Raw genomic sequence first — 27964 nt, 5'->3', positions numbered from 1 at the left:
AAATAAATTACAAATTGCGGGGCCCTCACAAATGTATATATTAATTGCTTAGAACTCGGGATCAGCCGCTTAGCGAATTTCATGGCCTTTTTCCCAAAATAATAACACGATAGTCTTTTAGGCGCGTGCTTAATAATCTTACCTTCTTAAAATCGGGTGTGCATTTATGCGACCCAAACCCAAATCTCAACGGAGTCAAAATGTGTCAACAACCACGGGTGCATTGATTGCGACATGGTTCGAAATGCATTTTCACGACGTAGCAATTCTCTAATAATAAAAGCGGTTTAAAGTTGATAAAAGCACATGAATTATAATATGTATTAAAATCGGATATCTAGCCATTACAACAGTTTAAGCGACCGTGCTAGAACCACGGGATTCGGGGGTGCCTAACACCTTCCCTCGGGTCAACAGAATTCCTTACTTAGAATTTCTGGTTCGCAGACTTCATTTGGAAAGTCGAATATTTTCCTTGATTCGGGATACAATCGGTGACTTGGGACACCACAAATCTCCCAAGTGGCGACTCTGAATTAAATAAACAAATCCCGTTTCGATTGTCCTTTAATTGAAAAAACTCCCATATACCCTTACTGGGTAGGAAAAAGGAGGTGTAACAATGAGGATAACGGTTTCGCATATTGGACTCAGACTCCTAGGTCACTGCCTCAATAGGCTGACCTCTCCACTGCACACAAACTGAAGGGAAATTCTTCGATCTCAACTGACGAACCTGCCGTTCTAGAATAGTTACCGGCTCTTCCTCATAGGTCAAGTCCTTGTCCAACTGGACAGTGCTGAAGTCTAACACATGAGATGGATCACCGTGATACTTCCGAAGCATGGACACATGAAACACTGGGTGCACAGCTAATAAACTCGGCAGCAATGCAAGTCTGTAAGCCACCTCTCCCACTCGATCAAGAATTTCAAAAGGACCGATGAATCTAGGGCTTAGCTTGCCCTTCTTCCCAAATCTTATCACGCCCTTCATGGGTGACACCCGAAGCAACACTCGCTCTCCGACCATGAATGACACATCACGAACCTTGCGATCGGCATAACTCTTCTGCCTGGATTGAGCTATATGAAGCCTATCCTGAATGATCTTAACCTTGTCCAAGGCATCATGTTCTAGATCTATACCCAACAACCGAGCCTCACCCGGCTCAAACCATCCAACCACCAACCGACACTGCCTACCATAAAAAGGCCTCATAGGGAGCTATCTAGATGCTCGACTAGTAACTGTTGTTGTAGGCAAACTCTGCTAATGGAAAGAACTAATCCCAAGAACCTCCAAAGTCGATAACACATGCTCAGAGCATATCCTCCAAAATCTGAATAGTACGCTCGGACTGCCCGTCCATCTGAGGATGAAATGTTATGCTCAACTCGACCCGTATACACAATTCACGCTGTAATGCGCTCCAGAAATGCGAGGTAAACCACGTATCTCAGTGAGAAATAATAGACACGAGCATACCATGAAGATAAATAATCTCCCGTATATAGATCTCGGCTAACCTCTATGAAGAATAGGAAACTTCCACAAGAATGAAATGCGCCGACTTGGTTAGCCTATCCACAATAACCCATACTGCATCGAACTTCCTCTGAGTCCGTGGGAGTCCAACAATAAAATCCATAGTGATACGCTCCCACTTCCACTGAGGAATCTTGATCTTCTGAAACAAACCACCAGGTCTCTGATGCTCGTACTTTACCTGCTGACAATTCAAACACCCGAGCTACATACGCAACAATATCCTTCTTCATTCTTCTCCACTAATAATGCTGTTGCAAGTCCTGATACATCTTAGCGGCGTGCGGATGAATGGAATACCGAGAACTATGGGCCTCCTCTAGAATCAACTCACGAAGTCCATCCACATTATGCACACAAATATGACCCTGCATCCTCAAAACTCCATCATCTCCAACTGTAACCTGCTTGGTACCCCCCTGCTGCACCGTGTCCCTAAGGACAAGCAAATGAGGATCATCATATTGCCAATCTTGGATACACTCAAATAATAAAGAGCGAGCGACTGTGCAAGCTAGCACATGACTGGGCTTAGAAACATCCAACCTCATGAACTGATTGGCTAGGGCTTGAACATCCAAAGCAAGCGATCTCTCACCGACCAGAATATACGCAAGACTACCCATACTAGCTGACTTTCTACTCAAAGCATTGACCACTAAATTGGCCATCCCTGAATGATACAAGATGGTGATATCATAGTCTTTCAATAGCTCCAACCACCTCCTTTTCCTCAAATTGAGCTCCTTTTTCTTGAACAAATATTGCAAACTCTTGTGATCTGTGAACACATCACATGACACGTCATATAAATGATGCCTCCAAATCTTCAGCGCGTGAACAATGGTTGCTAGCTCCAAATCATGAACTGGATAATTCTTCTCGTGGATCTTCAACTGTCGCAAAGCATATGCAATAACCTTGCCATTTTGCACCAACACTGCACTAAGTCCAATATGAGATGCATCAGAATATACTGTATATGGCCCTGAACCTGTGGGCAAAACCAAAACCAGCGCCGTAGTCAAAGTTGTCTTGAGCTTCTGAAAGCTCGCCTAACACTCGTCTGACCATCTGAATCGGGCGCCCTTCTGGGTCAACCTGGTTATTGGGGTTGCAATAAATGAAAGCCCATCCACAAACCGGGGGTAATAACCCGCCAAACCCAAGAAACTCTGGATCTCTATAGTTGTCGTGGGTCTAGGCCAGTCCTTGACTACCGCATTCTTTTTAGGATCCATCTGAATACCCTCTACTGATACAACATGATCCAAGAATGCAATTGAACTCAACCAAAACTCACATTTTGAAAACTTAACATATAACTGACTGTCCCTCAGAGTCTGGAGAACGACTCAAAGATGTTGCTCGTGCTCCTTCCGATTACGGGAATAGATCAAAATATCATCAATGAAGACAATCACGAAGGAATCCAAATAAGGCTTGAACACTCGGTTCATCAAATCCATGAAAGTTGCTGGGGCATTTGTCAACCCAAATGACATTACTAAGAACTCATAATGCTCGTACCGAGTGTGAAAAGCTGTCTTAGAGATATCGGATGCCCTAATCCTCAATTGATGGTAGCCAGATCTCAAATCAATCTTCGAAAACACTTTGGCACCCTGAAGCTAATCAAACAAATCATCAATCCTCGGCAATGGATACTTATTCTTGATTGTGGCCTTCTTCAACTGCCGATAGTCTATGCATATCCTCATCGATCCATCCTTCTTATTAACAAACAACACCGGCGTACCCCAAGGCGAGACACTAGACCTAATAAAGCCTTTATCAAGTAGGTCTTGCAACTGTTCTTTCAATTCTTTCAACTCTGGCAAGGCCATATGATATGGCAGAATAGAAATGGGCTGAGTGCCTGGAGCCAAACCAATGCAAAAGTCAATATTCCTGTCGGGTGGCATCCCCGACAGGTCTGAAGGAAATACCTCTGGAAACTCACGAACAACAGCTACAAAATCCATAGAAGGAACCTCAACACTAAAATCACGAACATACGCCAAATAAGCCAAACACCCTTTGTCAATCATACGCCGAGCCTTTATATAAGAAACAACCCTGCTGATAGAATGATTGGTAGTCACTCTCCACTTCAATCGAGGAAAACCCGGCAAGCGCAAAGTCACAGTCTTGGCGTGATAGTCCAATATAGCATGATAAGGGGATAACCAGTCCATCCTTAAAATGACATCGAAGTCTACCATATCGAGAAGTAGGAGATCTACACGGGTATCAAGACCCCCAATAATAACCACACACGAGCGATAGACTCGATATAAAATAATAGAATCACCCACCAGTGTAGACACATATAATGTGCACTCAAAGAATTATGAGGCACAACCAGATAAGGGGCAAAATAAGATGATACATAGGAATATGTAGACCCTGAATAAAACAGAACTGAGGCCTCTCTACTGCAAACTGAAACTATACCTGTGATAACTGCATCGGAAGCCTCAGCCTCAAGTCTGGCTGGAATAGCATAACATCGGGGTTGGGCACCACCACTCTGAATTATATTCCAAGGATGGCCTCCTGCTGGCTGGCCTCCACCTCTAGCTGTCTGACCTCCACCTCTAATGGTCTGACCTCCACCTCTAACACCTCGACCCCTACCTCTGGCTGGCTGAGCGGGTAGTGGAACACTCGGTGCCTGAACCATGGCACAGGAACCCTGATGCTGTGAACTGCTCGGTGATCGAGGGCAAAATCTAGCAATATGCCTCGTATCGCCACAAGTATAACAAACCCTCAGCTATTGAGACTACTGACCCTGACGACCTGAGTAACCACCCTGAAAACTCTGGAGCAGCGGTGTATTGATAGGAGATGGTGGTTCACTGTAGGGAAACTGATTAGAATACTGCATATGAGAACCACGGCCACCTGGAGCACCATAAGAAGCCTGAAGTGCTGAATGAAACGGCCCGGAAAGATGGCCCCTACCAAAAGAATCCCTGCCTCCAGATGAGGAACCACTGAACCTGCCCGAATGACGGGGCCTCTTATCAGACCCCTGACCACTCCCCTATGATAGAACCATATCAACTCTCCTAGCCACATTGGCCGCATCCTGAAAAGAAATCTCGCTTCCTGTTTCATTAGCCATCTGCAATCGAATCGGTTGAGTGAGTCCCTCAATGAACCTCCTCACCCTCTCTATCTAGGTGGAAAGTATGATAAGAGCATGACGGGCCAAGGTGATAAATCTGGTCTCGTACTGCGTGACGGTCATAGAACCCTGCTGGAGGCGCTCAAACTGCCTCCGATAGTCCTCCCTCTGAGTGATAGGTAGAAAATTCTCTAGAAAGAGCTGAGAGAACTGATCCCAAGTCAAAGCCGGTGACCTAGCTGGTCTAGCCAAACAATAATCCCTTCACCAAGTCTTGGCAGAACCTGACAGACGAAAAATAACAAAGTCAACCCCATTGGTCTCTACTATCCCCATGTTCCGAAAAATCTCATGACAGTTGTCCAAATAGTCTTGGGGATCCTCTGAAGATGTACCGCCATAAGTAGTAGTGAAGAGCTTGGTGAACCTATCCAACCTCCATAAAGCATCAGCAGACATAGCTGCTCCATCACCGATCTGAGCCATAACACCCGACTGAACTACCCTAACTGGCTGAGCTGCTGGAGTCTGAAATTGGGGAGCCATTTGCTCCAGAGTGCGATTAGCGGGAATATGTGCTCCTCCCCCAGCCTGAGAGACGACTGGTGCTACAGGAAGTAAGCCTGCCTAGGCAACACTCTCCATAAGGCCCACTAGATGGACAAAAGCATCCTGGAGTACCAGAGTGGCGATGAACCCCTCTAGGACCTGAGCTGGCCCCGTTGGAACGTTTTGGGCTGGAACCTCCTCCTCGAACTCTACCTAAGGCTCCGTCGATGGTGTTGCTGCTCTAGGCTGAGTCCTGTCCCTGCCTCGGCCTCTGGCACGGCCTCGACCTCATCCTCTGCCCATCGTAGGAGCTGCCACTGGGGGCTCGGGCTACTGATCATCGGATGAAGAAGAACGTGTTCTCGCCATTTGCGAAAAAATAGAGTAGAAGTTCAATTAGCATTGAGAAGTCAAATCGCACAACAGAGAAGAATAGATGTGAAATTATTCCTAGACTCTGTAGCCTCTAGGGTATAAGCACAAACGTCTCCGTACCGATCTCTCAAACGCTACCCAGCTTGTTCGTGAATTGTGAGACCTAAGAAACCTAGATCTCTAATACCAACTTGTCAAGACATGTATTCTCCACCCCCGGGAGTCGTGATGGCGCCTACTCGTGAAAGCTAGGCAAGCCAACCATTACAGTTATACACATTAACATTCAACCCAAGTTGAGGTGAGACAAAAATTTCACATAAAAACTTTCTGGAAACATGCCCGAACTACGCACGCAAATTGAGGTGAGACAAAAATAGGTTTCAAGGCATCGGAATACAGTTTTGACTTCTAAAACAAGAGATGACCTTTAGGGTCATCACAGATAATAAGGGGCATACCTCTATCGTTCTGATGAGTTCCTATCCTTGGTCTGGATGGACCTTCTTTATAGCGGGGGGAGGGCGCGGCGACCAACCTGATATATGGTTGATGCCATTCCCTGTTAGGTCGCGAAATTGAATGATCTTTTCTGGCGTTGTCTTTTAGATCCTTTGTTGATTCGGCTTGTACCAAAGTCAGTTGGTGAGTTGGCCTGTTGAGTTTGTCCCAAGTCGTTGGGAGATACTTCATAAACCGACTCAACAACTTTCTAGTTTCTCTTGAACTATCTCTACTCAGCCGGTTCTGAAAGACTGCCACTGTCATCCCTTCTGATACGTTTGGCAGAGTCATCCTTATTTGGTTGAACCGCGCGAGAAAGTCCCTCAATCCTTCTCCTAGAGACTGTTTAATAGCAAATATGTCAATCGTTCTCGCCTCGGCCTTCTTGGCTCCGGCATGAGCCGTTACGAACTTGTCGGCCATTTCTTCAAAAGTTTCTATGGAACGGGCTGGTAGCTGCGAATACCATGTTAATGCCACTCCAGTGAGGGTTTCACCAAACTTCTTCAGCAAGAAGGAAGACATTTGTTCTTTGGAGAGGTTATTGCCTTTCACGACAGTGACATAATGAATCATATGATCTTCAGGGTCAGTTGTGCCTATGTATATCTTGAGGTAGGGCGGCATTTTGAAAGTTTTTGGTATAGCATGCAGGGTTACACCGTCACTGCATGGCCGTTCTACGAACCTACTGGCGTCCCTTTTCGGCAGCAACTTAGGAGCTCCCAGTACCTTGCCAACCTATTCTTAGTGTTCTTTCATCTAATTTCGGAGCGTCTTGTTTTTATTCTCCATTTCGTCCATCCTTTTCAAGATAGTTGCGAGGGCATTGTCATCTGCATTATCGACGACATTGTGAGTTATACCTGTAGTTGAAGGAGAGGGTTGGTTGCACTGCTCGTCTATTTGTTGTGTTGTGCCAGTCCTTGTGATTTCTGCAGTCGAGCCTGGAGCGGGTTTGTTGAGGATGCTTGTTAGTGTGTCAGTCAGCCATGCCTCGAGGAGTTTTTGTACAGCTAGAGGTGCCACTTCCTCTACAAACATGGAGGCTCCTTTACTATGGGGTTTCATTATGCTACAGTGTGTGGGTGGTGACCCATCCCACCTAGGGGACGCACTGGGCGTCGTGTCCTCACCCATCGTTTCATAGGTTTCTTTGATGACATTCATGAGATTGGTTAGGAGGTCACTTGTTATTCTCGTCCTTTCTTCTCGGTTACCTGCGATGTAGGGTTTTGTATATGCAAAAAAAAAAGATCTTGGGTTTTGTGACGTTAGTGACCTGTTTAATTGTAGATCTAGAGAAAACTAAAATTTTAACTAGGAAAACTCCACATACAGCGCCAAATTATTTGACCAAAAATTATAAATCTTGGTTCAAATAATTAAATTTCTATAAATAAGAGTTAATCTTAGCTTACAATAATATCCTTAGATCTTAGTTTTGAAAAGAGCAACTGATGTCATACAGATTTGGACGAACAGTGGTAATATTGTGTAATAAATGTTCTAGAAATTAGTGGCAATAATGTAGCATTCAATAATAATGAACAATAATAAATGACATTCAAGTAAATAAGAGGAATTTTAACCCAATAAAGGATGGAATACGTGGATCTTTCTCTTGATAGCGAATGATAGACAGATCTTTGAATATTCGAGTTATTTTTGGATATGATGGAATAATCTCGACCAAAATCATAGAGTAAAAGGTAATGTTTGTATGCTAGTAAGTGAGTGCCGAATCTTTTAGTCAAAGTGTCTTTTTTACAATGAATCTCACATGCCCCTCTAATTGTCTTTTTTTCTATTTATATTGGACATATTCCTAAAAAAACCCTAATAGTACAAATGCAGAGAATATCTACTAGAATATTCTCTTTAGTATCCTATCTTGAAAACCAGCCGTTACAGCTCTGTTAACGGTATCCGACCTCGACCTCGGCCTCAACCCTTGCTGACATCTCAACTACGGCTCACGTGGACTTTTCGACCACAAATTCGCTGCTTCTTGGGATATCTCGTCCAAAGACGACTTGGGAACATACTCTAATGACATATTTTGACCCATACAGGGATCAAAATCATAATTTATCAACAATTAAGGGATTAAAAGTGAAAACATACTCATAATAATATGGGCAAAATATAAAATTTGTTGGTCGGACGAAACTAATTACATTCGCTAACAAAGAAGTGTGTGTGGATATATATATAGAGAGAGAGAGAGTCGTTTAACCCATAACAAGTATAATGAGTTACGTAAGTTGAACAGTTCGGGGTATTATTACTTTTAGCTCACATCAGAAACTATATGTTTGGTAGTCAAAAAATATATATAAAATTTATATAATTTTTGTGTATATATATATTTGTTATTATTTTGAGATCGGCTATATAATGTCATTTTCTCTTAACAATATGTAATGATTAATGAATACTCATACAATACAATCATACTTTGGGATAATCATGTAAGATTAGATACTAATTCCTTTAATCTTTACCTAATTATTAGCATAAAATATGCTTATTTTAAGTTAACGAGTAACAATCGAAGAGGTTTTGCTTACTAATATTCAATTAGGGAAATAAAAAACGTTTTCCACCTGTAACAATGCATCTTTTGAAATGATGGTTAACAATCAAATTATGTAAAAGTACTTAAAATCAACTTACTTAAGTGTCTAATAAACGTGAATCTATGATCTAGAAGATTTGATATATTATCTATTATCTACTATATATAAGCCACTAAACACTAGTATTATATAAATTATTTATCTGGTTTGTATATAGTTTAAATTTTTCTAATTGTAAATAAAATTAGAATACTAAAGTTTGTGGTTAATTAGTAAATACATCTTCATACTAACCAGATGTTTTATATTCGTACCTCGGAAATGAAATTTCTTTTAGTACGAAGCATTTTACCTCCAAAGTAAAGTGAGACTTTCCGATGTAAAATTAAATTAATCAGACCCTCCGAGAACATTGAATGACCCAGAATTATCTAAAACTTAATTTGTTTCAAGTCCAAAAACGTTCAAGGAATGTACGCTAAAGAGATGCAGGATCTTCAACGATTAACTAGAAGGTGTTTGGAGAGTCAATTTGAGGATTCGTACGAAGAATATCATATTCTGATGCTTGGGAAGGATGTTGCGAGCGAAGCAGTTCGAGAACGCACTTGAGTGCGCGCCCAAAGGGTAGAACCACTGAAGTCATGGCTTCACGGTGCGCGAAGCGCGCAAGATATTGGAACTTTGCTTATTTTACGTATTTCTAAGTCTAGGGTTATTTTATTAAGCAGTTAGCGTATTTTGACATACGAAAACTCCTCGAGGGAGAATTAGACCTCTTGGTTTGTGTTCGGGAATTACGTACTTTCAAGAATTAGGTTCTTGAGGATAATCTTTTTCTCATTTTCTTTATATTTAGGATTGTAGTTCATCGTTCTTTGGAAGCGGTTGGATTAGCCTTGATTGTTGTCTAAAATGTTCAACAATAACAATAATAACCCAGAAAAATCTTACAAGTGAAGTCGGGCAGAGTGTATGTAGACTTTACCCATATCTCAAGAGCTAGAGAGGCCGTTTCCGATAGACCCTCGACTCAAGAAGACGGGTATTTAAGTTTTCTTTTCTACTTGATTATTCAGACTACCTTCGATTATGTTGATTAATTTTATTTTATTTTTAGTTATCGTTCTCTATTATTTTCGCTGCTTGTTTATTTTGAACCGTAACAAATAACAATGCATAGATAAATTTCATTTCCAGCAACCACAAAATCGAGAGAATTCATCTTTCAAATCAAACAGTTATTTGTTACTCTTAATTGGAACAGATGTGAGAGATTGGAGGAACAGGTGTCACTTATGGTGCTCTGCTAGGTATGCTGACACTGACTTTTCTATACAATGTAAACGTTGATTCAATTACTTTGGTGGATAAGACATGTCCACTTGGCCTATTTTCTTATGTCCCAGCGCCGATATGGGAGTATTATGTGAATCTCAGGGGCGAAGTTAGAGTCGGGTTCCGCTGAACTTAATAATTTTTATTTAGATTTTATATTTATTTTAATAAATTTATTAAATATATATAAAATTATTAATTTATAATTTATTAATTTAAAAGAATTACAGTCCCGAACTTATAATGTTCAAATTTTTGTTCCGCCAGAGGCATATCTAGCACAATGACGGACCTAGAATTTTATGCAAGCGGGTTCAATCTTAAAAGTATATAAATTTAATTATAAAATAGTAGTTGTCAAGTGGGTTCAAATAAAATATTTATACAAAACTTACGCTGCTTTAATCGTAATTTATACATATATACAGTATTATTTTTCGGTAAAGCGGGTTCAGTTGAACCCGCTTGCCACCACGTGCGTCTGCCACTGATCTAGCATTATAGTTACGGGTTCAACTAAACTCATAACTTTCGAGACGGGGCATAAATTTCTACGATTGGAAATAATTTAATTTTAAATTCTTTATTTTACTCATTTTACCTTTAATGAGAAATTTTTTAAGCAAAATGTCATGGCGTAACAAAGATTTTACCTTTAACCTTTTAAGATCATAAATTTCAAAAAAAAAAAAAATTTAAATTCCGTACCGAATCAAACTACATCACCTAAATAGAAGCGGAGGGAGTATTAGATTTCTTCTCTTAAACCAAAACCAGCGGCCGCTTTAGACAAATTGCGCAGCTCTCAGCACATGGGTGTGGGGCACGATAACAGATTATTGTTATTTATTGAGTAATATTTGTATTTTTCCATCCTGAAAACGACACTAGTTTCACATTGGTGTATTTTGAAATTTGCTAGATAGTAAATTATTACTAGTTACTAGTAGATAATAAAAGATATAACGCAAAATGTCAAAAAAGTATGTATAGTGCAAAACGCTTTTTAATCAAAATTGGGCCACGACAACTTCAAGGTCCTGATATGATCATGCATGAAAGGGAAATGTGTTAGTTCCCATTTATGTGATGATTTTTTAATGTAAATAAGAAATTTAACTTTAAATATTTTGAAACTTATTTCATCAAAAGTTTTAAAAATATTCCATTCTTTTCTAAATTCCATGCCTGGTCAAAAAAAAATATGATACAATTGAGAACATTTGTTGTTTTCCATTACAAGAGGAGCCTTGACATAATTGGTAAAGTTATTGTCATCTTACCAAGGGATTACTGGTTCGAGTCATGAAAACAACATTTTACAGAAATGCAGAGTAGAGTGCGGAGTATTAGATCATTTCGAAAAATAAAGACAAATGCCATGTAACTAAACCCGACAAAATCGAACCAATCCAAACTGATATATTTGGTTTGGTTTGATTTTGATAAAATTCGAACCTACTCGGTCCATGTATACCCCTAATTCCAGGAGAAATTTTTGATAATATGTTTAGTAAAAATTAGAAAAATTGACAATATATGAGCTATTTAAATATCTTATGGAAGAATTTTCTTAGTAACACATGATAGGTATTTTTTTAGTCTTTTGACAATAATATTACATTGATGTACACTTTTAAGGCTAACCGAATTAATAATTAAACATAAAAATAGATACGAACCTATATAGTGATATGTTCTATTTAATTTTAAATTATTGAAATACCTTTTCAAATTCAAAAAAGATAGAAGAATTTAATAGATCTTGACATATGAATATGGAAGAACAAAAAGATTGACGCATTTCACTAACACTTAATAAAAAAGTGATATACAACCCATTATTTAAAGCTAAGAAATATGGAGCACTTCATATTTAACTAAATATTACATCTCATAAGAGGATCACAAATATTTCTAGACATTTTTAAAGAAATACTATAAATAGTGTTAAAAGTATATATAAAATTATATATTTATATGGCGGTTTGGTTCGATTTTTTTTACTCAATACCAAACCAAATCAAACCAAATATAATCGATATTTTTGTATAGCCGTTGTAAAAATTATAACCAAAAAAATGTATAAACTTTGTATATTTTTGCATATATATACATTCTGTAGGTGTTATATACAAAAATTATATAAATTTTATACACTTTTTTGATTATCAGATATATATAATTTTTGATGCAGGCTAAAAATAATAATATCTCTTTTTTAATCGAGTTGGTTCGACTTTTCGATTTGATGATCTGGTTTAGTTTGTACACTTCTGCCTAAAAAGGTAATAGAACTCAATATACTTCCCCATGTGCGTGTTTTCAGAAGTTTTAATTGGCCGTCTTACGTTCTATATACGTTTCATGTTAAAGATCTAGCATGTTGCAAATACAAGAAATTTGAAAAAAAAAAGAGAATAAAATATACATGAGAAATTTACCTCGTACGATTGAATAAGTTTGACGAACAATCTACAAAAAAAAAAACAGAAATTTCCGATGAACAAATTTTGTCGTTAAACAAGAAAAATCTAATTAATTTTAGAGCAACGATAAAGTAGTTTTCATGTGACCTATATGTTGCAGGTTCAAGATGTAAAAGCAGTCACTAATACTTGCATTAGAGTAGTCTATCTACATTACATCCTTTAGGGTGCGGCTCTTTCCTGAAGCCTTCGTGCATCAGAATGCGCTGTGCACCGATCTGTTCATTTTAAGCAATGAAAATTTGGTTAATCTTATTCAAAGACGGATTAGCAAAAAAAATGTTGCTATCCCTAAATCCTTTTTTTTTTTTTTTTGTATTGTCATCTTTAGAAAACAGATAGTGAAGGATAATACGCAAGCATTGCAAAGAAAGAAATGCATTGCACAAAGAAATGCATCGCCAATAATATTACGCAATTTTATCGACCACTAGATGTATTGCATCACTCCATTATCTAATTATGTCATTCAATCAAACAACAAGAGAAAATAATTCAGAGCTTCCAATAAATCAACCCAAAAAGAAGAGATAAGAAAAAGGCAATAAAATGATGCATCCCACTATCATGATCACGATAACGAAAGGAATCATGCATTATCTCTATTTCTATGTTCTATATTATATGATTTTAGCCTTAATACTATGTTCTTATAACTTTAAAAATATCAAATTTAATATCACACCTTTCAAGTTTCAAGAGTATTTTTAGTATTTTTCAAGAATCTTTCTTTTATTTCTTAAAAAACCTAATGTCTAGTTAAATATTATCGTATGCATAAACAACAATGGATATCTCCACTCTTGCATCAATGAAGAACATAGCGAAATAGGATATTTGGTTTGAATTGCATAATCAAGTAAATTATCGAGTCTTTAAGCATAAGTTGCGCTCGAAATCATTAGGCTGAGGGCACATCAACCTGGACGTCACACATCACTATATATACAGGTACGTATGTAGAAATTTTTATAAGTGGTGCCGAAAGTTTTAAAAGAACGAAAATAAATAACTTTAGTTATCATATTTTTAAACAAAAAATAACCCTAGACCATTGATTTTAATCTTAAGTTAGAAAAGGTCCTAGTTCAATTCTACATAATCAGTTGAGGTTTGAACCTCTGACCTATTAGAGCAAAATCAAATACTTAACCAACATGCCAAGAGGCAATTTGTATTAAGTGGTGTCATTTTTTTTTACTTATTCGTTTTCTCACGGTATTGATGCATATATTTAGCCGACGAAGCGGTGTCGCGTGACACCACTTCGTTGAAGGTGCATCTGCCCTATATATATATATATATATATATATATATATATATATATATATATATATATATGTCGAATAATAAAATGGGATAGAAGGGGAATAACATTCTACACTTCACTAACTTTAAATTATTGGATCCACACCTTTTGAAATAGAAGGGCAAGTGATATGTTTTTGGTTTGTGTACAAGTGATATGCTTTTTGGTTTGTGTACACTTTGGTAGTTCCAAGTCTTATCATATAGAGTCTGATTTAATGATCCAAAGATGTTCAGAAGCAGCGTGTCTTCTTTAGAAACTATCTCTCCCCACAAGCCCCACCGAAAAGGAGAAACAGATATGCACACAACGAGGCAGACCTAAGATTTAATTAACGCGTCAGAGGTACCAATATTCTGTTCAATCAGTATTATTTAAAGATTTTTAGTGTTTAGAATGCCGAGTAATTTGAATTAACCATTTTTAAGGTATACAAATATATATACAATCAAACATTTTTATAGCAGCCTCGTTTGTTCTGATATTTTTTGATTGCTATAGTAAACAGGGCCGGGTGGATGCAGCGTAGAGCTACCTTGTACAACTGAATCCAATACTTTTGATGCGGGGCATAAATTTATATGTAAAAATCACTAAAATTGTAATAAATAGTAGATATGAACCCATAACTTTAAAATATAATGCGTTCAATGTTAAAAACTTTAAATGTTTAATCCATAGAATGAAAATATAGATACGCCTCTGATAGTGAAATGTTGTTATAGAGAACATATATTATAACATAATATTTAACAGTTATAGTAAAGTGTTATTATTAATATGATTGTTCTATAGAGGTTTGAATGTATAAGATTTCTTCTGAAGTTTACGGATCCGGTGACCCTTCATGATTACACGTAGGTCTGCCTCTGCACGCAATAGAATGGAGCTGAAGCAACGTCATATCTTGCCTAATCACTTCTCCTTAATACTTATTTGGCCTACCTTACCTCTCCGATTATATAGTGCGACAGAAACTTGACCGTTAGGGGTGTTCGTAAAAATCCGAAAAATCAAACCAAACCGACCAAAAAAATCGATACTTTTTTGTTTGGTTTGGTTTTGGTTTTGAAATTTAAAAACCGATCAAATTTGGTTTGGTTTTGGTTTTAATAAAAAAAACGAACCAAACCGAATATAGGAGTAGCTATTTTAAATTTATTATTACACCTATATATATGTATACTTTTATACAAAGTTTCAATAATTTATATATATATATATACTTTTATACAAAGTTTCAAAAGTTTTATAGTAAATGTTAATCATTTGCACTTTTAGTACAGTTTTTTACATTTAAATTCTAGTTTGATTGGTAATTTTCTTTTGTTATGTGCAAGAATCTATTTCACGTTAAAAATAATATATTTTTAATTGAGTTCTTAAATTATTCATCACTATTTGATTCAATTATCATCAATATATCTTGTTAAATAATAGATCTCTCAAAGGGCAATTGATTTGATAGTGTTACGTTAAAAATGTGGTCGCCGAAATATGTATTTGGTAGTGTATGTCTTATATTTAAGAAAAAACCCGACAAATAATCCGAAAAACCGAAAAACCGACATAAACCGAATCGAGAAAAAACTGACTTAATTTGTTTTGTTTGATTTTAATATTTGAAAACTAACTTACTTGATTTGTTTTTTTTAGGAAAAAACAGATCAAAACCGAACTATAAACACTCATATTGACCGTTATAGTAAAATGCTATTACAAAATATGACTATTATAGATAGGTCTGAATATACAAAAGTTTTATCGAAGTTTACGAATCCGGTGAACCCTTCGTGATTACACATAGGTCTGCCTCCGTAAGCTGATCTATATAAAAACCAAACCCCTCTACAAAACACACTCCAACCTCAAATTTCTCCATAAAAAAAATCCAACTTTGGTTCTCTCTCTTCTCTTTTCCAACTTCAAAATGAAGAATTTGATTGTCCTAATGATGTTGCTGACAATACTACTACAAACAAACGCCAATAATCTAGTAGAAACTACATGCAAGAACACACCAAATTACCAACTTTGTCTGAAAACTCTGCTTTCGGACAAACGAAGTGAAACAGGGGATATTACAACGTTGGCACTAATTATGGTCGATGCTATAAAATCTAAGGCTAATCAGGCTGCAGTCACAATTTCAAAACTCCGGCATTCGAATCCTCCGGCAGCTTGGAAAGGTCCTTTGAAAAACTGTGCCTTTTCATATAAGGTAATATAAGAAATTTATATAGTACTCCCTTCGCCCCAAAATATATTTTTATATTTAGTAATAATTTAACTTTAAACTTGTCATTTTATTTAATTTTTGTTATTTTACTTAAATGACATAATTTATAATTATACAAGTATTTTCCCTTGTTTTGGACCACAAATTTTAATTTTTTAAGAACTCCATGCTGAGCAAAACATAATTGAAACGAAGAGTGCACCTTTCAGCTCAATTATTTAATAGTGGCAGCAAATTGTGGACAAAAACTACGTATCATGTACTCAAGGAAACATAATACGTTATGGTTATTTCTAGAATAATTAAGAACCGGGATTGTCATCTATTTATAGAAAATATTTAATCATAACATGTTATTACGACAGTCAAACCTCTCTATAACAGCCTCGTTTGTTTCAAATATTTTTGGATATTATAACAAATTCTTGTCATAGAAAAGATATATTATAACAAAACATGAAATTTGGTTCCGAAAAAACTTCGCTTTTTTAGTGAGGTCTTCTTATATAAGAATGCCGTTATAGAGAGGTTTAACTGTAGTTAAAGAAAGAAAGAACCAAACATATACTCAAGAAACAGATTATGTAAGCGTTATTCTTATACTAGAGTCACATGTATTCAAGGGGTGTCAAGCGAAAAATTACACTGTATAGCTCTATAATTTTTTTACTTATATATATAGATTGATTCCTCTTGGCTTTTTTATAAATTTACTTTTTCATATTTTAATTTTCTTAGTCAAATTTTGGCTCCGTCTGTGTGAGAATGTTTAACTGGGCACGAAAAGTTTAAGAAAAAAAACTTTGAAATTTATGATCTAAATATGTCATAAATATTTATGTGGCTACAAATCTATCTCATTAATTCTATCTAATTATATAAACAATATCTTTTTTAAAATAAATTAAAAGAAAATATTAGGAGTTGTCTCTATTTATAGAGAACGTCAGTCATCACACATCAATAGTTACTGGAGCTTATTTATTCCACATATAACCTAAGTATCATCTTTATTTATTCCTTATATTTTATTTACAACTAAGATTAAGCCACGCTCACCTCAACTTTTATGTGACTGAGGCATAATTATTGCTTTTAAATCAAAGTCAGTAATTTTTTCAAGTTATAATCAATTAACGTAATGTTTAAATTTCAACAGGTAATTTTAACAGCAAGTTTGCCTGAAGCAATTGAAGCTTTAACCAAAGGGGATCCAAAATTTGCTGAAGATGGAATGGTAGGTTCATCTGGAGATGCACAAGAATGTGAAGAGTATTTTAAGGGTAGTAAATCACCATTTTCTGCATTAAACGTCGCCGTTCATGAACTTTCTGATGTTGGTAGAGCTATTGTGAGAAATCTATTGTGATATGTATGTACTGCTCTTATACAAGTGTAACAATATTATCGATCAGGAATTTATTATGAGGTACCTCTGTATTCACACGTGTAACACTCTTATTCAGTTAGTAGTCCACGTCATATAAGCAAATTCGAATTAATCGAAACTTCGGACATAGACAAAGATGGCCGACACGAATGCAGATTTAGAGATTGGATAATTCAAAATATAAATTTTAAAATTTGGGGATACGGATCTTAGTACGGATAGGGATGCAGGGATCCGACTAAAATAATTCAAAAATATAAAAATATCTCTAAATTATAAGAAATTTTACTAAATACTTACGTATAGCTTGTAAAGTGTGAATTTCTTTTTTATTCTCAAGTTGTAAATAAGTAATAAGTAAATGATTGATTTCCTATGTAATATATGCTCTTTTCTTCAAATTTACCCTAGTTTTGGTTCTGGTTTCGGGAATCAAATTGTATTTCGTCTCGAATTTTTCTGTCAGCCATAATCAAAGTATCCAAAATTATTTGATCAAATTATCCAAAATTATTTGATCAAATTTGGTACGGATCTCATACTCATACCGCTTTGTCAGTAAAAATTGCACGGAGCGCCCTATTTGGTCGCCCCCGTTTAACCTAAACTCATTTTTTTAAATTTTTTTAACTTGTACCCACTTTTTTAAAAAAACTTCAGCCCTTTCTCCTTTTCCTTCTCCTAGTGATCTCCATATCTCTCCGGAACTTAATATTGATGTAACAATATCTCTCCTTCTGTGGCTTCACTCAATTTATTAGAAGTCATCTTACTATACATAATTAAAATAATTGTAACGTAAGAAAACCTTTTTGTGAAATGAATATTTTATAGACCGAGGCGATTCGAAATCTTTATTTTCAATCTGCTTCTTCAATGTTTGTCAAAAGAAAAGTCAATTGTATTACCGGAATCCCAATTTAAAGTGTTGCATCTAAAAAGAATCTAATCTTCTTGACATTTATGGAGCTATAATATCCCCAACAGCTAAAATAGTACTAAGTTATCAGATCTCAAACTCTCGCATGCAGAAAGATCATGTGGATAAAGGGTAGTTAATCAATGATTTTTCTGCAGTACTGGTCATGTATATAAGGTATGGTTCCTCCCCCAAAGATAGAAACTTCAGCATTACATACTCAAGGATTTTAAAAACTTCAGCTCTAGAGCTTAAGTTCGCCAGTTACAAATAAAAACTTCAGCTCTAAAGCTGAAGTTCGCCAGTTACAAACAAAAATTTCAGTTCTAGAGCTGAAGTTCGACAGTTACAAAACAAAAACTTCAGCTCTAGAGCTGAAGCTTACAAACAAAAAGTTCAGCTCTATAGCTCAAGTTCGCTAGTTAAAAATAAAAAACTTCAGCTCTAGAGCTGAAGTTCGACAGTTATTAAACAAAAACTTCAACTCTAGAGCTGAAGTTCGCCAGTTACAAACAAAGACTTCTGCTCTAGAGCTGAAGTTCGATAGTTACAAAACAATAACTTCAGCTCTAGAGCTGAACTTCAGGCCCGGCTACTAGAATGCTGAAGTTTTGCGTGATTGTCTTTGCTACTTCAGCCCCGTATGCTGAAATTATGCGAAAAAGCGGATACGCTTGCAATTTTTTTTATAAAACGAACACAAGTTAAAACGTGACACAAAAAGCGGGTATAGATGCAAATGCCCCGTTGTGTCAGAGCAACTTAGGATATCGGACATTTAATTCTGATTACATGGTGGGGATTCGAGTTAATCAAACGCTGATTGGATGTCGGACACTGAATGGACAAACAAAAAAGATAAGTCTCTATTAGAAATTTTATAATTTTTTTCCCTCTCTTTTTTTGTCCTTGGGTTTTCTTATTTTTCTTCAATTTAAACCTTAATAACCTAAAAAGTAATTACTCAGATCGTTCACTTAAAAGTCTACTGCAAATATAGTTGTACAAAATTATTAATTGGTAACATAAAGAAGAGGTTGGGTACAAGCGACTGCAGCTAGTCAAATTATACGAATATTATACTAGTGTAGTAATTTTTACTTTGAGATTAGCAACACTAAAGTCTAAAAGTAAATACGGGAATTTTTTTTTAAATTTAAATATGATCTAACGAGGATCTAATGTTTTAATGAGGACAATGCAACAAATTGAAATTCAGAAAAAAAAAAAAAAAAGATACAGAGAGAAATGTTAGCTAAGTTTTTTGCTCAATGCTAGAACGACTGCAAGTTTAATTGATGGGTGAAGTTTCTTTCTTGAAAATGAAATGACATAGAATTAACAGTTGTACGTGTCACCATCTTATTCGTCCTCTTGATTGAGCCTCATCTAGTCGATCAAGTATTTTTTTGGTTTTCCATCCGGTGTCCGGTACACACATTGGGGCCAGATTAAATTCGGATTCGCACCGGAAAGTCTCACATTGGGAGTAAAGCGCTCCCTAACAAAGGCGACTCCATACCCAGGGGCTCGAATATAAGACCTCTGATTAAGGATAAAGAAGTATTTACCATTCCATCACAACCCTTATTGGTTAGTAGATCAAGTTACTAGTTAGCCTAATACTCTTTTATTTATTTTTATATAATTTAAGTTATATACATAGAATATAATAAATTTTTACATTATTAGTTTAATTTAATTTGTTATCGCTGATTATTTATTAATAATTAAAAATTATCAATTAATGTCATTTAAAAGACTTAGCTGTAATTATTTTTGAATGACGTAATTTTATAAATATATTTTACATCGTCAATATTAACAAAAATTATTGGTGTGTTAAACAACGGGCGGGTATCAATCTATTAATCCACCACCAGTACAATCTACCCACCACAAACCACATATTTTCAAATTAATTTTGTCCATTAAAATTTAAACAAATAGGTTCACACAAAGTTTTATAATATTCGAAATGAAATCCTCACTCATGTCTCTGTCACTAAACAATCACTTGAACATTAATTAAAATCTCAGACAATGAAATAAGACATATGTCTGTATGTAGTGGCGAAGGAAAGATTTTCGCTAAGGGGTTCAAAAAACAAAAGTTAAAAATAATTGTAGTTAGTGAGGATTGAACCAATGACCTTATAAAGGTTTTGAACTCTCTTGATTACTAAGCTATGCTTTTGGATTATGTCAAGGGGATTCAAAATATCAGAGGCGGATGTAGAGTATGTCCGACGGGTTCATCTGAATCCAGTATTTTTGCTGCGCAGCATAAATTTATGTGTAAAAATCTATTAAAATTGCAGAAAATGGTAGGTATGAACCCATAACTTTAAAAATACAATGGGTTCAATGCAAAAACTTTAAAAGTTGAACCCATAAAATCTAATTCCTGAATCCGCCTCTGCAAAACATAACATATACAGGCAAACAATAAATTTTGTCGCCCCCTAAATCCGCCCCTGGTTGTACATACGTTCTCCATTAACCATGCAAATAAGCTTTCATTAGTTATGTCTCAGCACAATTCTCAGCGATCAGCTTTATCCAAATAGCTGGTCAGAAAAATAATTTATTTTTCCTAGTCAGTATACATAAATTATATACAATTATATATATATATATATATATTACCTCTGTCGACTATTTTTAGCTTAAACAATTGGGTGTTGGTTGTTTAGGTTATTTCTTCAAATCTTCAATGGTCAACTCATAATTGCAGAATCCTTACCCGGAAGGAAATATTACGGGTAACAAATGAATTGGGGTGAAGTACACAAATAGCCCTTAAAGTGGATGGTCTTGAATTTTATCACGTCGCATGCAAACAAGTGTTACCCCTCGCTTGCCTCATTGACAACATTTTTAATTTTTGACCTTAAAATTCTATCCATAGAGCAAGTGGGGTTCAAAATTTAATTTAAAACCACCTCAAAAAGTGTCATATTTTGCAATTTTTCGAATGGATTGTACTTATAAGCCCATGGAAAAACAGAATATAGAGGCCGGCCCAGGAGGTCGTCGGGTCACAGCCCAGTCCATTGAGTGGCGGAAACGAAAAGGGATCTTTATACAAATAGCCGACCAAATTCATTGGTTACTTTTTCTAACCATATACATAGATTATACATTAACTTTATACACATAAATATATAAATTATACATATATTATACATCCACCAATTATTTTTAGTTTAAATAGCTGGGTGGGCGGCTATTTTGTTTAATTCTTCAATTAGGAACCCCGAAAATGTTGGAACCCACTCGTCAAATTAATTCGAATTTGGATCGCGTATGACATATTAAAGGGGAAGGCACTACCTACCAAGAGTTTTTCATCTTAGGGCTCGAACACGAGACTCTGTTTAAGAGTAGAGAAATCTCATCTATCCCCAAATGGAGGATTAAGAAAAACACAAGAATCACAATGGAACATATGACCATTAGCTGTAATAGAAGTTATTTTTAGTTGCTGCAAATACAAGCATAAAAATTATCACATTAAATGGTGTCAAAAAGGATTATGCCATTAGAAATAATAATATAACCACAATGTTTACAAAAATTGATTCATTAAATTCTACAATCTGTGTCACTAAAAACTTGACAAACAGGTATGACAAATATAATTATACTTCATTTTTAGAACAATAAAGCAATTAAAGAACATTAAAATTAAGGAGCAGACATGAACAGAACTTGGACCAGTTCTTATACAGGGGGGGGGGGGAGGGGGGAGGAAAGACAAAGAAAAATCTATATAGCTTTCATTACAAGTAGGCCTTTTTAAACTGTTAGAAGAAAATAAAGGAGTTGAACAAAACATCTATTTGATCAAACATAATAAGTAGTACATTAACTATATGTTACGAGTTCGAGCCATGAAAGCAACAACTAGTGTTTGTATTAGGTTTGGCTGTCTGCATAACACCTCTTGGGATGCGGCCCTTCTTCGGACCCTACGTGAACGCGAAATGCTTTATGCATCGGGGTGCCCGTTAATGTTAAAGAGTGAAGAAGCAAGCACCATGAGAAATACTTCTTTTACGAAATTTCCAAGCAGAAAGTGTATTCAGAGGAGTTTCCTTCCACCCAATAACTAGAAAATTTCCATTCATTTCAAGCGTAAAAGAATTCCGAGTACTGAATTTTTCGAGCAGCATTTTCGCTTGATACGACGACGAATTACTCAATTTCATTTCCTCCATTCCAAATCGCTTAAAATACTCTCTCCATAATTCAATTGTTACATGTCTAATAGTCCTTTCCTCTCCTTCAGCTGCTACAATATTCCTTATTCCTTGCCACATAAACTCTGATTCCATAGTCGTTCTGTTTGATTCATTATTTTTCATACAATCTTCAAATAAATCGAAGAAAGCACCGTGGTAGAATAATGCTTCAATAAAACGGTTAACAAAAACTGGAGAATTATGATTTGCCTCAACTTCAGCAATGACCATTATACGCTGATTTATACCTTTAATAAATCCCATCAAGAAATCAAGCTTTTCTTGTTGCATTATCATGTTAGCCAGAAAATGTTGCGCGTAAACTGCAATCGTTTCCTCAGGATCTATATCTAGGTCATTTTTCTTGAGATCCATGATATCTTCTATTATAACGCTCTTGAAATAAAATAGTAAGTTTAAAGACTCAGCAAAACTCATCAGTCGTTTACCTGTCTCCTCGAGTTTAGTCCTTGATTGAGTATTTCCTATAGCAGTTATTTTGAGATATTCAAAGGGAGATTGAGATTCTTGTTGATGAGTTACAAGTGCTTGTATCAAGATTGTCCATTGTACCCCCATTTTAATTTCAAGATCAATTATATGAATCTTTTTCGAGTTTCTTACATTTTCTACTATCGCTTGAATTCCAACAAATTTTATCACTTGACAAAGAGGCATGTCTTGAACTGCAATCGTACATTGATTTATACTCCTTAACGCGTTCTCAAGATCTTGCATTCCATATATCTCCAAACCTTTCGTGCTATTTTTTCCGATTTCTTTATCAACTCGTTCACGTAGGGCACGGGAAAAATAGTAAACAAGTCTTTGAACAGGATTTCCTGTTTTGGAACTAAACTTGTCACATTCATTTAAAAGGTTAATCGCGCGATCATATTGCTTTTGCCACACTTTCTCCGCGCAAAATAAAAGGCATTCGACGAGTTCAACACTTCTAGAATCTTCCTCTGAAATACTTAACAAGGAACTAACAAATGGATGATCAACTGAAGATTCAAAAGATTGAATAAAATTTTGTCCGCCTAAACGAAGAATTGAATCTGTAGACAATTTACCATTATTTGCACATTCAATTTCACTAGTTTGAATAGTGATTTTTTGCCCCTTTAATTTTCTGAATCCATTTCCAAAGTCTTTCAATATGTTAAGTGAAGAAATCGACGAAGTTCTTGACTTCTTGTTATGTATTAAACTCTCAGGTGTGACATAAAGATGATTTTTTGTTTCGTTTTCGACGTCGAAATCCCAATCATCAACTGTATCAAAATCTGAATCAGAAGGAAGTAATTTCTTACTTGTTATGTCTTGTTCATCTTCTTGATTCAATACAATGCCAGTGGAAAACCAACTGATTTCTTGGGCTGGTTCCATAACAATAAAATGATGATAAACTCAGTGTAATCTCACACGTGAGGTCTGCGGAGGATAGTGTGTATACAGACTGATAGTCGATAGACCTCCGGCTTAAGGAATGGCTGGTTCCAAATTACTATGATTTCAATTGCAAAGATTTGGTATCAGTTTTAGATTACTAACGTACTGATAGAAACATAGATTTTTATATGATTTTTTATATTTTATAGTATGATTAAAAAAAAATTGTAGGAACTTTAATGTTATCGATAATCGATGTTTTCTATTTCAAGAAAGACAAATTAAGTCGTATTTATTTCGGTGATAACATTAGATGTTTTCATTGGTGCATGTGTAGGAGTATGAGCATAGTGTATCTTTGTTTTAATAGTAAGGGTTGAATAACTGTATGATTCATTTAAACAATGGAATGAAAAAAAGCTTTGTACGAAACTACTCTTTTTTTTATATATAAAAAGAATGATTAATTCCTCTGTATGCATAGAGATGAATTCAGAATCTAGAGCCAGGTGTCTTTAAAATGAGTATGATATGTATACATTTGAATTTTTTATGCATATGTTTCGAACCAAAAACAATAAATTCAGCTGAACTCACATAGCCAACCATAAATTCGTGCCAACATACACTTTGTATAGTAATTAATTACTGATGGATCCTTAAGAATTATATAAATCACAGCTAAAAAACTTCGAAAAATAACACTCTCTCTATATATATATATAGTGAGTCAACACCACTTAAAAAGATAATACGATTAAAAGCTTTAAAACCCCACAACTCTTGACCTAAACTCATAACCAATAATTTCTTGACCCCATTTAAGAAATTCTCTAACAAGGAAAGAAAATAACTAAGAAAACAACACAAATTCAGACTTCATAACCAATAATTAATCTACCAAAAACAAGGGAAATCTTGAGTATGAGACAGACAATAACAACTAAATCTAAGTCAATGTTCCATTTGGTGCAAACTGTTTCCAGTATATTGAAATCTAAAAACATAATTCTAATTCTCAAATTCAAAAATGTGCTTAATAAAACCTACTATCTTCTGCATAATTCCACCTTTAGACTTTTCCTCTGTTACTTTTGGCTTAACACCACTTGAGTTTTCTTTATTTTTCCTTTTCTTCTTCTTAGCTTGTTCCTTTGGTTTCATCTCCACCTGATTTGGACTTGAAATGCTAAATTTCTTGAATGCTTTTTGTAACTCAACATACATTTTCTTTGAATTTCTCTGAAACTCAGCAGACACATTAACTCGAGACGATGTCTGGTTATCTCCTTGATAACAACCAACAATCGCCTTACCATCACTATAAGCATTAACAGCTGCCAATATAAATTCACCACGTTCACGAAAATGCTCATAGACAAAGGCTTCAAAATTCTTTGGAGGAGTACGAATATGACATAACATTGTCTTGCAAGATAAAATGAACACTTTCTCATTGTAAGCTAACGACGTGTTCTTCCACCTCTCAGACGTGGTATAGTTTTCGTGTCCAGGCTCGTTGAAGTAAGGTCTAGAATTGAGTACTAGCCCCTGAATCGAAACGAGAAGCTGAAGGATTGTAGAATTTTTAGGTGTCCACATTTCCTGATTGCTACCATTCCAAGTATTAATAAGACTCAAACAAACTGTACCATTAGGATACAGATTAGGATTCATATGATAGCCGCGTGAATGATAGTAAACTTTGGGAGGATGCCTCGGGTAATCGGAAGGAAACACGATATCAAAGAAGAAGAGCCCGTCGTGGTAAGGAGTACCAGGAGCACCGATAATTACTGCTCGTAGCAGATCCATTCGTAACTCATAAGCGCGAACATAAATGGATTCAGGAAGATTTTTCTCAAGGATTTTCCATTCTTTCATAATGTTTCTGCAGGTAGAAGTGTTTGCATCTTTGAAACTATTTTTATCCTTTCTGGATTGGTTTGATTTGAGGTAATAGTGGTCTGATTCATCTGAAACTACATCAAAATGTGGGAATTGGATCTTTTGTCCCTCACCTGCTTAACAAATACTTACTATTGAGTTCTCAAAAGAGAGATATTGTAACATGAGCACAAACAGAGTTTTTCAAAAGCAAGCATATCAATCTGGCTTATAAAACAAAAGCAACAACAACATATCCGGTGTGATCGCACAAGTGGGGTCTGAGGAGGGTAGTGAGTATGCAGCTTTATCCCCACCTTTGTGCATGTAGAAAGACTATTTTCGATAGACCCTAGGCTTAAAACTTGCATGCATAATCACATCAGTGTAGAGCAGGGGTGGATTTAGGGGGCAGAAGCAGGATTTCCGCTAAAGGGGTTCAAAAAAAGAAAAAACTTCAAAAATTAAAAAAGATTGTAGTTAGTAGGAATTGAACCAATGACCTACTTATGGGCTATGTCAAGGGGTTCAAAACATAATATATGGAGGGTAAAAATATATTTTGTCATATATATATACAACATAATTTTCCAGCGAAATCTGCCCCGGGGCGGAAGGGGGTTCACCCGAACCTCTTCGCCGGATAATTATACTGCAAATTCTGTTTTGTGCCTCTATATATATATATATATATATATTATATTTTGAATCCAATTAGCATTGTAGCCCAAAAGCGTAGCTCAGTGGTCAAAGGGGTTCAAAACCTTTTTGAGATTGCTAGCTACTGATGTAGTGGAAATAACAACAACAAGATAATAGTAAAATCGAATCATAAATAAATCAGGTAGTAAAAAAAATCTAAGAATCAGGAAATACAAAAATATGGCTACCATTACTAAAACAAAACAAAAAAAGATATCTTATTTATATTCATTAAAGAAAGAAAAGACATATTATTCACTCTATCAATTATAACCTAGCCTCTCTATCATAGAACACTAGAAAATCATCAACAAAATTTTTCTCCACAAACAACAAAGAAAAGTAAACTTCCTGTTAAAAAGATAGCTGCAGGGAGAAAACAGCATATACATAAAAAATTTTTATTTATCATCCGTCGGTGTCCAATACCCATTTCAGGTCCCGACTAATTAAGATGCACGTCACATTAGGCTCACTAAAGAGGAAACACTCTCTACTAGGATTTTTTCTATTCTGGCTCGAACTGAGACCCCTTGTTAAAGGCGAATATTACTATGTTCATGTCTTAAGAACAAATGTAGAGGATTCATATCGACCCCAATTAGTTTGAAATTGAGTCACATATTTTTTTGGCTTTCCGCCCGTTATCCGGTATATCTACATTATACCTGACTAATTCAGAGTGTTACTGTTTCCAGGACCCCAACCCGAAACCTCTAGTTTAAGGCCGGTGAGTCATAGTTGATTGAGTTTGAATATGATATTAAAAACTAAAAAGGAAGAAAAGAAAAGGTACCTGAAGCAGTAGCCATGCTTGTTCTTTCTCTTCTTATTCGTCTTCAGTAATCTGATATTAAAGACTGATAATTAAAAAGTATTAATGAGTTAATATTGAGTTATTGTAATTATTGTGTTCCATCTCCATAAAGAGTTCTTGTTCTTCTAGGTAAATTATCGTGTAGCTTTAGAAATCCTAATACACATAAAACTCTACTACGAGTCAAAGTATTAGCTAGGGTTTGTTTAGTTCAAAAGCTTACTCCAAGATTATAATTTTGGGATTAAAATTTGAATAACTTATCCACATTTTATTTGAGACAAATTATACCAAGATTTTGGTATAATAAATATTAATTTAGCTAATAAGCATAACCAAACATGGTATATATTTAATCTCAAAATTTATATCAAAATAGCCCACCTAATACCTTGAACTACAGGGCCACCAAGAGCCCGTTTGGATTGACTTAAAAAGGTAATTTTTCAGTTGAAATAATTTTTAATCTAAAAAATAATAATAAGTTAGGGTTGCCCAACTTATTGCTTTTGGCTTGTTTTAAGCAGTTTTTAACTT

At 35.6% G+C, this 27964-nt stretch overlaps 4 protein-coding genes across 4 annotated transcripts; 1 reads left to right on the top strand and 3 right to left on the bottom strand.

Moving 5' to 3' along the window:
* Positions 1-658: 658 nt before the first annotated feature.
* LOC138878960 (uncharacterized) lies at positions 659-997 on the bottom strand. Its single transcript, XM_070158527.1, has one exon. It carries the CDS (start codon positions 995-997, stop codon positions 659-661), a length of 339 nt encoding a protein of 112 aa, XP_070014628.1.
* Positions 998-15630: 14633 nt separating this feature from the next.
* On the top strand, positions 15631-17510 carry LOC104228501 (cell wall / vacuolar inhibitor of fructosidase 1-like). Its single transcript, XM_009780971.2, has 2 exons — positions 15631-16052; positions 17230-17510. The coding sequence occupies exons 1-2, from the start codon at positions 15762-15764 to the stop codon at positions 17437-17439; spliced, it is 501 nt and encodes a 166-aa protein (XP_009779273.1). The 5' UTR covers positions 15631-15761; the 3' UTR covers positions 17440-17510.
* Positions 17511-22398: 4888 nt separating this feature from the next.
* Positions 22399-24018, bottom strand: LOC104228502 (scarecrow-like protein 18). The gene has a single exon (XM_009780972.1). The coding sequence runs from the start codon at positions 24016-24018 to the stop codon at positions 22399-22401; it is 1620 nt and encodes a 539-aa protein (XP_009779274.1).
* A 784-nt stretch (positions 24019-24802) lies between these two features.
* Positions 24803-27559, bottom strand: LOC104228499 (putative ubiquitin-conjugating enzyme E2 38). The gene is made up of 2 exons (XM_009780970.2): positions 27407-27559; positions 24803-26042 (listed from the first exon to the last, which is right to left on the bottom strand). Exons 1-2 carry the CDS (start codon positions 27420-27422, stop codon positions 25033-25035), a joined length of 1026 nt encoding a protein of 341 aa, XP_009779272.1. The 5' UTR covers positions 27423-27559; the 3' UTR covers positions 24803-25032.
* Between the last annotated feature and the right edge of the window lie 405 nt (positions 27560-27964).

Source organism: Nicotiana sylvestris, chromosome 10 (assembly GCF_000393655.2).
Source record: "Nicotiana sylvestris chromosome 10, ASM39365v2, whole genome shotgun sequence".
In the NCBI taxonomy this organism is placed as follows: domain Eukaryota; kingdom Viridiplantae; phylum Streptophyta; class Magnoliopsida; order Solanales; family Solanaceae; genus Nicotiana; species Nicotiana sylvestris.
This window is presented reverse-complemented; position numbering and strand designations above follow the sequence as displayed.